The sequence below is a fragment of the Aulonocara sp. 'chitande type north' Nkhata Bay genome, linkage group LG18 (genome assembly GCF_057382095.1).
Source record: "Aulonocara sp. 'chitande type north' Nkhata Bay isolate Kocher_YH1m ecotype deep benthic linkage group LG18, A_spYH_male_GT1.1, whole genome shotgun sequence".
Taxonomy (NCBI): domain Eukaryota; kingdom Metazoa; phylum Chordata; class Actinopteri; order Cichliformes; family Cichlidae; genus Aulonocara; species Aulonocara sp. 'chitande type north' Nkhata Bay.
The window spans coordinates 23179573-23193892 of NC_141361.1; the positions used below are offsets into that span (position 1 = coordinate 23179573).

Consider the following 14320-nt stretch of genomic DNA (forward strand, 5'->3'; position numbering starts at 1 on the left):
TTCTTTTATATATATTTTTTTGGTTTCTGTTTTTTTTTTTCTGTTTTCAGACCAGTTAAATTGAAATGGTGGCCATCGAGAGACAGGAAAGAGCAGGAGTGAAGGGCTTTGTAAACAGCTAAATACACACACACACACACACACACACGCCGACTCTCGGATTACAAATGACACAAAAATATCTCTGGGAGGAGTGTGTGTGCGTGTGTGTATCGTGAAAAGAGGACTTGGTGAGATGATACGATCTCGTCGGTGTGTAAAAAAAAAACGGAATGGCAAGCGATGGTTTCCCCTCACCGTGTGAAAAGAAGTGCCGAGAGTCCGAAAAAGTGGCCCTTTAAGATCACAAGGACCCCTCCAGTGCTGCACCCCCTTCACCCAGTGTGTCCCCCCTACTCCCCCTCATTTAAACATGTGTGTGCATATTTGTGTGTGATCAGAGCAGTCCATCCCCTGGTTGAAGGAAAAAGGCACTCAACTCTTCCCACATAACAAACAGGCTGTGTTTGCTATGCAGCACGACTGCTCCGTGGAAGTGCGTGCATCCAAATCTGCATCTGTCTGCAACTCTGCATGTGTGTGTGTGTGTGTGTGTGTGTGTGTGTGTGTGTGTGTGTGTGTGTGTGTGTGTGTGTGTGTGTGTGTGTGTGTGTGTGTGTGTGCATCCCAGGTCCAGTGTGAACACAGCAGGTGTGGATTATCTTTGGTATTTACGGCTGGGTCACTGTCTGGTTATTTTCTGTGAGGTAGCCACACACACACATATTTCCCTCACTAACACTCTGCTTTGGGTTTTAACTTTTTTTTTTAAAAAATGCAGTTTTCCTCCGTCTAGACTCCAAAGTCATTCCCAAATAACAACAACCTGTTTCCGTGCACTACACCTCCCAGTTTATGGGTTTATGGAGGAATGTCCCTTGCTACCTTCCAGTCTCATGACGGGCCTCTGATGCTCCCGCCTCCCCTGCTTCACCCTTCCTCCTCCTGTCTGTGTCTCCTCCCTTATATGATTATCTCCCGCTAGAAGATGCTACACAACAAGTGGCTTTGCCCACACACACACACATACACACACAGAAAAAAATGTTATAAAAAGACACAAAAAAATCTGGCAATTCATATGGTGACAAAAGAAAACAATCAGCAGAGGAATGCCGTGACTGTCCATTTCAAAGAGGTCAAAGTTTAAAGATCAAGGAAGAGGTCCTTCACATCCACGCAGTCCGTTTGTTCCATCAAACAGGTATTCACAAATATGCACAGTTTGTCTCTGTTTGGTATCCCTTCCTCGTCTGTGCATAGGATCAGTCCATGACATGATGATTTGTCTGTTTTGATTCTGTTTCATTTTTTTTTTTTAAGTTCTTACATTTTGTCAACAAGGTGCTTCTTTATATATTGTTTCAGCACGACATAGCACAATAGTCACGAGAAAGAAACCATGTGTCTATGGTACTATTATTACCCGCATCAATTAGTTGGGGAGGGGGAAAAGAAAATGAAAGAAAGACACATATCAAGAGAGTAGATCAATTGAGAATAGATAAGACAGAGAGAACGAGAGATGAAATTAAAGATTATTTACAGACATTTCCATTGTGTTTCATGTGGATCACATCAATGTTTTTCTTTTCTTGTCTTTTTTTAATTTTTTTTTCTGAGGTATGAAATAGGCAAACATGCCGTATAGTGCTCACAATTTGTAGGTGTGTAATGACACAGACCAGACACTGCAGGGCACACTGGGGGTGGGGGAGGGGGGACTAAGTGGGCTGCGTCTGTTCTCTGATTATCATAAAGAGGCAAACATCATTGGCACTCAGGATCCTATATTGTGACATTTGACCTCTGTGTTTGGCCGCTAGAACAGAATGCACCCACCTTCCCTCACTCCCTTCACTCGAGGACAACAGCTTTTTTTTATGTGTGGCATGTCATCCCTGTTTGATTGTTCTTCTTTTTGTAACCTGAAAATAACCTTTCAAGTGACTATGCAGTCTGTGGCCGTGCAGCCACTCAGTGTATATAAAGAAGCAAACATTCAGCATGTGTGTCATTGGATGTTTGGATGAGTGTGTTTGAACCATTTCTCCTCCTGTTTGGTTCTCTGGGTGTTCAATCTGCAGCTGTGTGAGGAGCAACGCCAGCGCGCTGAGAACAGGTTGGCGTGTGGTTAGACTGGGCAGCAGATGGCGCTGTTACTCCGACGTGCAGCGGGCTGAGTGGCTGCAGAGGAATAGTCATAATAATAATCATAATAATAATAATACACCCCCACTGTGGGCGATGTGAACGTTACGCACAGGTAGCGGACGACCTGCGGAGATCGTTTCACATATACGTCACACATAAACGCATCTCTCAATCAGTCTCAGCGTGGCACTGAAACGCGGGTGTAGCTGATCGCAGGCCTACAGATACACCTGCTGCATGATTATTTGTGAAGACCTCTCCAGGCCGGCTGTCTTTAAAGCTACTTGTTTCCTGACGCAAAACCCTCTCTCTCTTTCTCTCTTTTCCATGTTTCCACGCACACCCACAGCGCGGTTAGTATAAATGGATGCTCTTTGGTTTTTCAGGATGATTTTTTTTTCCTGACGGCTACATGTGGTTGTTGGATCTTTGGTTTCAAGAGTCACATTTTGAAAATGCATGTTAGCCCCTAAGAGTGGCATTCGGGTCAAAAGATAACACCGAGAAGGTCTGATCCATCTGCACAGAGTCCTCGGTACTCTGAACAAATGGATCAGTTGAGTGGTCTGAAGCCACAGCGCTCGGTAGCTCTGCAGTGACGGAGAGTCTTAGCGGAAAGGAACCCTCCATTCTCTCTACATCCGTCCTGCAGACGTCAGGCCTTGGAGAAGGAAACAGCAGAGGAGGTACCGGGTTGGATTGGTGAGGCGCCGTTATTGTTGTTGTTGTTGTTGTTGTTGTTGCTGCTGCTGTTTCCGTGGGATGTGTGCACGTGGCCGTGCGCCCCGAGACTGTGATCCTCTGCGTCCCAGCGCTCTGGACATCGGCGGCGTGAGTTCATGAAGAAGTTGGAGACGGTGGAGAGCTCCAGGCCCAGCTGCTGGGAGATGGTGAGCTGCATCTCCTTGGAGGGCCGGCGGTTCTCTCTGAAGATGGCTACCAAGGTGCGACGCTGCAGGTCGGTGAAGACCAGTCGCTGCTTCTTTGGCACCTGGTTCCGCTCCCGTCCTCGGTCCTCCTCCTTGCGTTTACATGCTGGAGAGAAGAAGGAGACGGATAAAGGGAGGAAGGGAGAGAAGAATAACATGTTATATATGTGTCACATATAGTGGAGCACAAAATACATATGATACAGATAATTTATACATTTAACATAATACTCAGGGAACAAAAATTTCCAAAAAAAATAGCAACAAAAAGCAGAGTGTAGAACCAAAAAGTTTAAAAGTGGTTATTTATGATCATGTTTCAGTGTGATGATGAAGTCCTGATGCTTAAGCGGAATGTGTTTAGGCCTGTATCACGATCCCTAATTGGCTATTTGAAAAGGGCACATTATGGGAACAGATTACTCTGTGTGTGTGAAACAGGAGCATGCGCAAGCTACAAAAGAAAGAATGAGAAGCAGGAAGACATAAGGAGAGGAGCAGATCGAATTTAAATATTTAAAATGTGATTGAGTCTATACTACGGGCTGCCTTCTGAGTGAGAAGATATTAAACTATATTAAAATAATATCTAAACCTCACATGTTTCTGTTTCAGGTGGGGTTATCCTGATATCAATGACAGAGTTTTTGTAGATTTCCAAACTAATGTTCCGCATTTAAAATCCAATATTATTGCTATTTAGGTTGCCAAACACGCTCTAAGTGTTGAGATTGATTTCCGAACAGGTCTAGTTTTGTCCATTTAAATCACAAATTTAGCCAGGGTGAAACTTGTTAACAGCGGCCTTATCTTTAAGCTGTGCCGTGTTTTTCCCTGTTCAAGTCAAATTTGAGACTTGGTTAATTAAGCGGGGTTTTTCTTGCACCATTTATATTAATAACAGGACTGAAAATGAGCACTCAGATCTCTTACTGTTCCTGAATGCTACACTACATATTCTCGTTGGTTACTACCTGCTGCTGCAGCAGAACATAACATGAACAGTAAGACTCAGAGGAGTAAACATCTTGCTCATTGAAGTATCTCTAGACGTTTATTTCAAATGTGTGGTGACATGAGATAAACCGTCAGGCTCCGAGGAGAGGAGGAGAGGAAATATGTCTAAAACCTGTGCAGGCCTGAGTTATAACTCACCTGCATGCGGATTTGAAGTATTTATGTATGTAAACAATTTGGCTTGATTTGTGACTAATCGAGAAATAACGCGGTTATGGTGAATAGAGTAGTGTGATCGTGGATGTGTGTGTGCCTTGCTGAAACTGGTGGAGATGTGAAATGCTGACAAAGAAGCGGTCTGCCGTGCCTGGATGCACCGTCAGTAGGCTCGGCTCTGGCTGTGGAGACTGGAGGGAGTCTGTTCTGTTCTGCTGCCCTAAAAAGCTGCAATGATCGATTTTCCGCGGTTTTCTCCCGAACACGTGGTCCAGTAATCAGGGCTCCCTTCCCCACCCGATCGATCCCTATCGATCCGCGAGAACTCGGTGGTGTGTATGTGCGCACGCGCGTGTGTGTGTGTGTATTGGGGGGACGCGCGCTCGGGCTGGGGATTGTAGCTCGCGAACGCGCCTTGTGACAGACAGATGAGAAGAAATTGTTAATCTTTGGAAGAACAAAGAAAATGTGGCAGTCATCCAGTCTGGGTGCTTTTGAATTGGGGGGGGTCTCAGATAGGTCACTGATTACATAGTTTTTAGGCCATATAAAGTGTGTGCGCGTGCACGAGATTGAGTTTGGGGATGTACCTTAAAAAGCGCCAAGGAATGATCACTGATATCTACACCAGTGCCAGTGCTGGATGATTGTCAGTGTGTGTGTGTGTGTGTGTGTGTGTGTGTGTGTGTGTGTGTGTGTGTGTGTGTGTGTGTGTGTGTGTGTGTGTGTGTGTGCAGGGAAAGAATGAGAAGAAGGAAAGGTGGGGGTGGGGGCAGAAGATAAATAAGACTGGCTGCAGTGTGGAGGTGGTGGTGTATGCAAATGATTGATGACTTTACAGCAGGTTTAGACAACAGCAGTAAACAGATTTGACTGTGAGGTGGGGATCAATATAAATGTGCACATGTGTATGCATGCATGCGCGCGTGCACGTGTGCGAATGGTCATTGTTCACGCTTTGTTACTGCAAGCAAAGCACAATTACCAAGATATTTTTCCTCAGCTGAATGTAGGTTATGTGCTCGTCCCTGCATTGTATCCTCCATCCCTCCTCTCGACTTCCTCAACTCTTTTCCTCTTGTTGTTTTTCTCAATTGTTTTAATTTGCCCCCGGATTGATAGCCCCCATATTGATTGATCCGCGCTTCAGAACCATTTCATGGAACGTTTATTCAATTGGTTCAGGCCCAGCCATGCCAGAATCTCCTGAAGGCTCTCTAAGTGCTGTCTCAAACCAAACTCAATACTCCCTAATGTAATGACTGAATGCTAGTGCTAATATAGTGATAATTTAATATGTAATGCCTGTTTTCGAACAACTTGTGCTACCGGCCATTTTACAATGCCAACACCACTCTGGGTCTCCTCCATCAGCTCAGATGCTGCTCTGCAGCACAGAGGCCTGTGTGCAGTGCCTGCAAAACACATCTGCCGAGGAGTTAGCACTAGGCCTGGGCCCGCAATGGTCAGTGCATATCTCAGATAATCAATCAATTTCAAATGAGACTCCTTGAACGTCCCTCGCCGCGGTAAGAAACACAGGACCACAGGGAAGGAAAAGTGGGGGCTACTCATTAAAGCGACCTCTCTTGAGACAAGAACCAAACTGTTATTGGTTATCTTTAGTGTGTCTCATTACTAAATGGGCTTTTCTGAAGAGACAAGCAGTCTCAAGTGGCAGTTGCGCATGTCATCTCTTTCATATGTCCCTGGTGTCAGCGGTGCCAAAGGTATCAGGGCAACCGCCACTTTGTTTAATCTCAACCGCTTACTGATCCAGAGATGAACTCGCTGGCCGTTCGGTGTGTTAAGCTGCACTTGTGCCTCGTTTAAGAGCACCTCGGCTTTATGACTGTGGCTGCCGGTGGCTGCTGTCTCTGCTTTCCCTTTCAGTGTGTGTGAATGTGCGCAAGTGGGCAGTAAGTGTGCACACATGCGCGAACCTACACGTTTCAACACTCTGCTTAGAATAACATAAATAAATCGCCAATTATCCGATTAAAATTGATTGGACTGATATACACTCATTCTGTTTTGTTTCTAAACTTTAACTGCTTGACTTTAGAGGTCCCACACCTGTCACGCACACCACTCGTGACTGGCTCCCGTAGTTCCTGATCCTGTGTTAAAATGAGATTTAAGGCATGCATCTGGAAACTTTTTTTGCCAAAAACTCTGCACAGTAAAGGTCAATTGGAAACAACAAGAGGTAAAACACATTTTAGGTAGTCGTGTGTGAAAGCAGTCGATTAGAGATATTTGGTGTTGTTTTGTTTTGTTTGTTTGTTTGTTTGTTTGTTTATACCAGGAAACGAATAGAGTTTTCGTGTGAAGACTCTCTAGCTGGTGTGCATTGAAATGTTTAGTGTACAGGAGGAAACATGAGATCCTTCGATCTCATCAGCTTTATGTCCTCAAGCCTCGAGAGATGAAAGCCAATAAGTGGACGTGAGTTACAATTAAAAGATCATCTCTGGCCTGTGTTTCCTTTGATTTGGGAAAATGAAAATGCACAAGGCAACTCGTTTAATGTTACAGGAGAGTATTATGTGTCTTACCTCTGTGTGTGTGTGTGTGTGTGTGTGTGTGTGTGTGTGTGTGTGTGTGTGTGTGTGTGTGTGTGTGTGTGTGTGTGTGTGTGTGTGTGCAGGTGGGGCGTGAGGGGCAGACGGTGAACTAACCGCACCGTGCTGCTGCTAGTCGACGCCTGGACGGACGGATGAGATCGGGCTTTGTGTGCGGTGAGACGGGCCCTCTCCCGCCCTGGACGGACTACTGCAGGCGAGAAACAGTTTGGTGTCAATCACTCTCTGTCACACCTCCTCAGATGTACGGTTATTGATTATATTGATCAACCTATAGGCCTATTCATTGCATTGCAGGGAAGTAAAGCGCCCGAATGACCCCTGCTCCCACCACAACACTGCGCAAGGCTGAAACCAAACCGCCTCTTCGTCCTTTAAAACGGGCTACCCTCGATTGATTAGGATTGGCTTATTTGAAAGCTGTCGTTTATTTCTCAACTAAAGCCCGTGTTGTCCTGTTGAGACTAGTGATCGGCAGCTTTACAGAGTATTAGATCCTGTCTCGTAGTCCATAAAAGTCATGTAAGCCCTGTAAACCAAGTTTTGCGCCTCTTCGTTTTTCTAAGATTTGTGTTTTTATTTTAAAAACGTAAAAACTAAACGCAGCATTCTCTCCACGGAGCACAAGCCTCAATCAAATATTTCGACAGTTTTTTGAGACCCTGAACACGGCGAATAAAGGAGAACAAAACGAATAAATCTTTGTAAACTAAGCTACAAAGAAGCCGCTGGGAAATGTTCCCGAAACACTTAGAAAGACTTACAATCAAGCCGTTGTTTAATCTAGTAGAACTTTATTTCTTCGATGATGACTGATTCATTTGTAAACTTTATATTCAAGCTTTAAATATTGGGCCTTCAAAGTGATCTCTCTGTTTCTTTTTTCCTGTGTGTTTTTTTTTTAAGTTATTATCGCGAAAGTTTAATATAATCTCAGCCTTTGATGTAATAAAAACAAAGAAAAAAAACTGCACAACGTGCCTCTGATTTAGTAAGCAGTGTCCCGTCTGTAACAAACATGCAATAATATCGAACACAAACACACAAACACAAACTAACCAAAAAATATTTTTCAAGCACTTAAAAATACCTCGTGTACTGTAACTTATGAATGATATTATTATCTGGTCCCTATAAACAAGGACTATTTCTCTTCCCGGCCGTTTGGCTTAATGAACAAATTTTCTGCTCAAATTAAAGGGAAATTCTAGATAACGATAAAATGAGTTCTGGCTTACACATATCTCCGAGACAAACGCTCTCTGACACACAGAACATCTGCAGGGACTCTAAAGTCAAGTCAGTTTAATTTGTGATAACTTTTAAGAAAGAGCTTAAAAAGATTAAAAGGTCGGAGCTGAAAAGCTGTAATTCAGTCCTGACTAATGCAGTTTTATTGGTTGGGTGTTTGCACCTTTAACACCGAAATGCTGCTGTGAGGGATTAGAAGGAGCTGTCCTTTCAGCACCACCAGGCCTTTTACAAACTGCCATGAGCAACATAAGGTTTAACAAAACAAGGTGCTGCAAATGGATAATTAAGAAACTACTAACAGATGTTTATTTATGTGTTTATTATTTAACACAAGTCCTGATTTCTACTCTAAAGAAGGTAAATTTGATATATTTCAACCACATATCCTCCTTATGGGCATCAGTTCTTAAACAAAATGCATCACCTTCTTATTACCACACATCTTTTTTCTATGTATTCTGCAACCAGCTCATTTTTATTACTTGTATGCGAATTAAAATATTTGGCTAGAGGTTGTTTTAAATGTTTATGAAGCTATATAGAGCTTCTTTTTGTGTTGTACTGTATTGCCAATCTAAGTCGCAGCACATTAAGCTGCAGTCATACAGTGTGTCAAAATATTTGACACCACTGTGCCAGGAATGGCTATTCAAAATGAGTTCTGTCTGTTACAGAGAGAGCAGGGATGAATTAAGGCTGGGAGGCAAAGACTCTGCTCTGCTCTGCTGGTACAGAGCCAGAAGAGAAGGAAGGGGGGAGGCATAGAGGGAAGGAGAGAGAGAGAGAGAGAATATGAGAGAGCCGAAGAGAGCAGAAGAGAGGAAATCAATACCGATTCAGAGCGAGTCAGATAAACCTGAACAATGTATAGTGCAGACGCACTCTATAACCCAGTCTTACACACACACACGTGTGCATGTGGAAGCATTTGCACAGACATACGCGCATGCATGTGTGCACACGCACTCAATGAAATGTGCTTGCAGGCCTTCCATAAAGATGCATTACAAACCCCATAAAGCATAGCAACCTTTAAAATCAAATGACATCACAACCTTGGATTGCTTTGAGGATTCGCTGACTTAAACAGAAAGCACTTACTCTGTCTCGGCAGGCAGCTGGATGCTCTGGTGCCCTTTGTCTACTGTAAGACCCTCCTAGGCTGTGATCTCTTTGTGTTTGTCTTTAGATATCAGCCTTCAAGCCCTGATTTCACTTGTTACAAATCTACAGTCGTGTTTCTTTTCTAGCTTCATAAATATCTGATTCGAGTTCTCAGCAGTGGGAGTCTACAGCATCCTTGTTGGTGTCAGAACTGTGCTATTGATGTTTCACAGGATGTTTAGGGTGTAAACAGCATTTTTGAAAACCACTTACACACCCTGTGCTGTGGGGTTTAGGCAGGAAGACTGCTGTGTGGTCCTCAGCTGTTAACCACAGATTTGACTTTGCTTACCTAGAAGATGCTGTTACAAGTGCTAACACAACCGCTGTCTGCCTCTCTCTTTCTTCCCCATCTCGCCTCCGTCTCTCTTAAACTTATCAATTATTAAGGTCGGTATTGATCCTTTCACTACCCTGCCTCTATCTGGCTGTTCACACAAAGCCCAAACCTGCCTGCCCTTACTCAATCAATGGCATCTCCCAGCTCCTGCAGCCCTTTTTTCCACATGTCAGTTTTGCTTTTCTTGCTTCTGCACTTAAACCAAGTTGACTGAAGTTTTGTCCATTCCAGTTTTTCCCATTTGGATTCCTCAGAAAATATGAGAAACAGAATACCGACATTAATCTCTCATGGCACGAGTAAGTTTGATGGGCATTAAGAGATGGCTCTGGTAAGAGGTAAGATGATAGAAAATGGCTCAGTGCATTGTTTGACTAGCTCTCATTTATCCTTTCCTCCACTGAGCGTTTTGTTTTTTGTTTTGTTTTGTTCTGTGGCGCCGAGCTCCTCGAGCCAAACAACCTGCCCGTCTGCCTGTTGCCAGGTTAACCACTGAAAGATTAGTGATATTATTGTCATGTGCTGCAGAGAAGAAGAGAGGAGAGAGAGAAACACAGAAGGAGAGCACCAGGGAGTGGGAGAGAAGGGGGTTGGGAAGGGGAAACGGCCTTATTGATCTCCTATGTGCAAAGCCAGGCAAACACTGAAAGGACAGAGCAACACTATTAATGACACTCAAAGCCTCAGCTTCTAATCCTCATCTATCTATCTATCTATCTATCTATCTATCTATCTATCTATCTATCTATCTATCTATCTATCTATCTATCTATCTATTGTGCCCATTTTTCCTTATTGGATTGCATTATCTTGGCATTTCACTGATACAGTGAAATCTTATTGGTTTGGACAGCTATTCCTTTCAGTAGCACCATCTCATAACAAATATGTCATTTTAAAGGGGGGAAAGGGAAACATTTCCTATTTGTTTTGTTAGTTTTTGTGGCTTTCAGCTTCACAAACTCTATATTCTCTACATTTTCTTGTTTGTACTTGTCCACGTTATCAATCCCCGCCCCAGTTTACAATCAATATTTCATCAGAACAGTTTGTGCAGCTCAAGGTTGCTTTGAAATAGATCTGGTGATCACATCTGTGGGCTGCAGTAGTATTTTTCACATATTTCATTTTTTAAAATAAATATTTAGGTCTACATGTTTAATTTTCTGAATGGACACCGGGTTGGAGTGTTAGTGATTCAAAGTTTGAAGTTTTAAAACACTGAAAATCACAGTTTCATTTTGCTGTCCTGAGTTAATTTTTTTTTAAAAGCGAACCCTGTATCATACCTGCCCCTGTTCTAAATGTAAAGCTCGTGCTACATGGCACTAAATGAAAAGCGGGAGAGATCTTGCGGTCATTGCGTCTTTCAGCTCCGATACGGGCATCGATCGGTGTGCCACATTTAAAAGGGAGAGTGGGAACTGGCGTATTGATCAGGCAGCCTGGGGTCACCCCGCTATTCTCGCGCGCAACTGGTTGGCCCCACCGAAGCGCGCGCGCGTGCGCACGCACAAACACAAGCTCGTAAAACAGGCGTCTTGGGAGGACAACTATTTCGAGGTTTTATTGTGAATCAATTGCGATTTGCTGTGTGTAGATCAAAAACTACAGGCCTGCAAATTTAGTTTACAACAGCAAGTGTGGTGGACGCAAATGTGCTCCAAGTAGTCGCTATCAGGCGATATAGTGGGATGCAAAGGTTTGGGTAACCTTGTTAATAGTCATTATTTTCCTGTATAAATCGTTGGTTGTTACAATAAAAAATGTCAGTTAAAAATATCATATAGGAGACACACACAGTGATATTTGAGAAGTGAAATGAAGTTTATTGGATTTACAGAAAGTGTGCAATAATTGTTTAAACAAAATCAGGCAGGTGCATAAATTTGGGCACTGTTGTCATTTTATTGATTCCAAAACCTTTAGAACTAATTATTGGAACTCAAATTGGCTCGGTAAGCTCAGTGACCCCTGACCTACATACACAGGTGAATCCAATAATGAGAAAGAGTATTTAAGGGGGTCAATTGTAAGTTTCCCTCCTCTTTTAAATTTCTCTGAAGAGTAGCAACATGGGGGTCTCAAAACAACTCTCAAATGACCTGAAGTCAAAGATTGTTCACCATCATTGTTTAGGGGAAGGATACAGAAAGCTGTCTCAGAGATTTAAGCTGTCTGTTTCCACAGTTAGGAACATATTGAGAAAATGGAAGACCACAGGCTCAGTTCAAGTTAAGGCTCGAAGTGGCAGACGAACAAAAATCTCAGACAGACAGAAGCGACGAATGGTGAGAAGAGTCAGAGTCAACCCACAGACCAGCACCAAAGACCTACAACATCATCTTGCAGCAGATGGAGTCACTGTTCAACCATTCGGTGCACTTTACACAAGGAGATGCTGTATGCGAGAGTGATGCAGAGGAAGCCTTTTCTCCGCCCACAGCACAAACAGAGCTGCTTGAGGTTTGCTAAAACACATTTGGACAAGCCAGCTTCATTCTGGAATAAGGTGCTGTGGACTGATGAAACTAAAATTGAGTTATTTGGGCATAACAAGGGGCGTTATGCATGGAGGAAAAAGAACACAGCATTCCAAGAAAAACACCTGCTACCTACAGTAAAATATGGTGGTTCCATCATGCTGTGGGGCTGTGTGGCCAGTGCAGGGACTGGGAATCTTGTCAAAGTTGAGGGACACATGGATTCCACTCAATGTCCAGGAATCAGTGACAAAGCTGAAGCTGCGCCGTGCTGGATCTTTCAACAAGACAACGGCCCGAAACACTGCTCAAAATCCACTAAGGCATTCATGCAGAGGAACAAGTACAACGTTCTGGAATGACCATCTCAGTCCCCAGACCTGAATATTATTGAAATCTGTGGTGTGAGTTAAAGAGAGCTGTCCATGCTCGGAAGCCATCAAACCTGAATGAACTAGAGATGTTTTGTAAAGAGGAATGGTCCAAAATACCTTCAACCACAATCCAGACTCTCATTGGAACCTACAGGAAGCGTTTAGAGGCTGTAATTTCTGCAAAAGGCGGATCTACTAAATATTGATTTCATTTCTTTTTTTGTGGTGCCGAAATTTATGCACTTGCCTGATTTTATTTAAACAATTATTGCACACTTTCTGTAAATCCAATAAACTTCATTTCACTTCTCAAATAACACTGTGTGTGTCTCCTATATGATATTTTTAACTGACATTTTTTATTGTAACAACCAACGATTTATACAGGAAAATAACGGCGATTAACAAGGTTGCCCAAACTTTTGCATCCCACTGTAACTATTCCTAGAGATCCGAGGGAAACACAAATAGATTTGTTCGCTGTCTTTACACAAATCATATTCGCTTCCGGTTGAAGGAATTGCGGGTATGGCTAATTACGTTGATGAAGCTGCTGTGCCTCTGCGCACCTTTGCTGGCTGAACTGTCCGTGGTGCTGAATCCTTCTATTTTATTTGAGAGGCGACGGTGGAAGACTGAACGCTTTTTATGTGAAGCAATAATGCTGAAGGGATTGTATATTACCTGCTAGCCTGAGAGCAGACATCCGCTGAAACTCGGGCTCCTGCAGCCACTTCCACATCCTTCTGAAGGTCTCCCGTCCTGACTTGAGCTTACTCCAAGGTTTGGGGTTCCGTAGCAGGTCTGAGAGGGTGCCCTGCGACCGGCTTAAGATCCTCTGGGCGAATATGGCCTGCGGGATGGAGTAGCGCTTCAACTCTGCTGTTATTCTCTGTGCCACCTCCTTAGTGTTGATCTCCTCGGCCTGAATGCCTGACCCTGATACTCCTTGGCTGGGTCCATGGCCGTGTCTCTCCCGGTCCCCCAGCATTACTGCACCGTTTGCTTGCGAGTGAAGGTGACCGTGCGGGTGATGATGCATGCCGCTGATGTTGGAGATCATGCCGTGGCCATGTCCCCCTAAACTCCTGGCCAGATGCTCTTGGTCACTTCGGGACAGCATGGATGCGTGGGTCTCGAAGCCTGACACCGGAGAAAGCATCTTGGGGTCGGCGGGGAGGTGCGCGCTGGGCCCGTAGGCTGAGAGCGGCTGCTGGGAGTTGTGCAGAGAGCCCAGCCCGCTGGAAAGCGGGGACAGCGAGCCGTGGCCCATACCGGACACGGACATTTCTTTAGAGTAGTGACTGTACAGATTGCCCATGGAGGTAAGACCACGGTGGTCGTCCCGCATCAGTGTGAAGCTCCCACTCACGTTCCCGGCCGAGAGTCGTTGGTGGGCGGCAGCATGGTGGTGTGAATGCGGGTGGTGAAACTTGTCCGCCACTGTGGATATCGGAGGTAGATGCTGCAGGGGGGTTAGAGTTGTGTATGTGTTGCTAAGGCTCATCCCGGTTTCGCACATGCTGATGGACGGGTGCAGGTGTCCGGACAACGCGGACGGGTCTGTCCGGTAGTCTCCCCCAGACCCCTCCAGAAGCGAGGGCATGCCGGAGACCATGGCCGACCGCGCGTGCGAGACCAGATTCCGGGGAGTAGAGCTGGGGGACGGCGATGGCCGAGCATGCGGAGAGTTCATGAGGTCTCCCGCCTGGGAGTGTGACGAGACGCTGTGAAGGTTCTCCATGGTGAGCTCCATGGCTGAAAGCATATATGTTCCCTTGTCCCACCCTCCCACCGTCTCCCCCTGTCTCTCCCTCTCACCGCT

The 14320-nt window shown here is 44.6% G+C and overlaps 1 protein-coding gene across 2 annotated transcripts; it reads right to left on the reverse strand.

The window, feature by feature from the left end:
* Positions 1–394: 394 nt before the first annotated feature.
* Positions 395–14263, reverse strand: onecut3b (one cut homeobox 3b). Of its 2 annotated transcripts, XM_086271229.1 has the most exons (3): positions 13180–14263; positions 6977–7070; positions 3130–3228 (listed from the first exon to the last, which is right to left on the reverse strand). In XM_086271229.1, exons 1-3 carry the CDS (start codon positions 14261–14263, stop codon positions 3222–3224), a joined length of 1185 nt encoding a protein of 394 aa, XP_086127355.1. In that variant the 3' UTR covers positions 3130–3221. The 2 variants fall into 2 exon arrangements, with proteins under 2 accessions (XP_086127356.1, XP_086127355.1); XM_086271230.1 differs by lacking the exon at positions 6977–7070 and having other exon boundaries at positions 395–3228.
* Between the last annotated feature and the right edge of the window lie 57 nt (positions 14264–14320).

Bases quoted from the DNA above. Each gene is read 5' to 3' on its own strand.
- onecut3b (XM_086271230.1), bottom strand. From the start codon at position 14,263: ATGCTTTCAGCCATGGAGCTCACCATGGAGAACCTTCACAGCGTCTCG. The intron at 3,229-13,179 runs GTAATATACAAT...TCTTCTCTCCAG, and splicing joins GTCTGCTCTCAGGCTAGCAG to CATGTAAACGCAAGGAGGAG.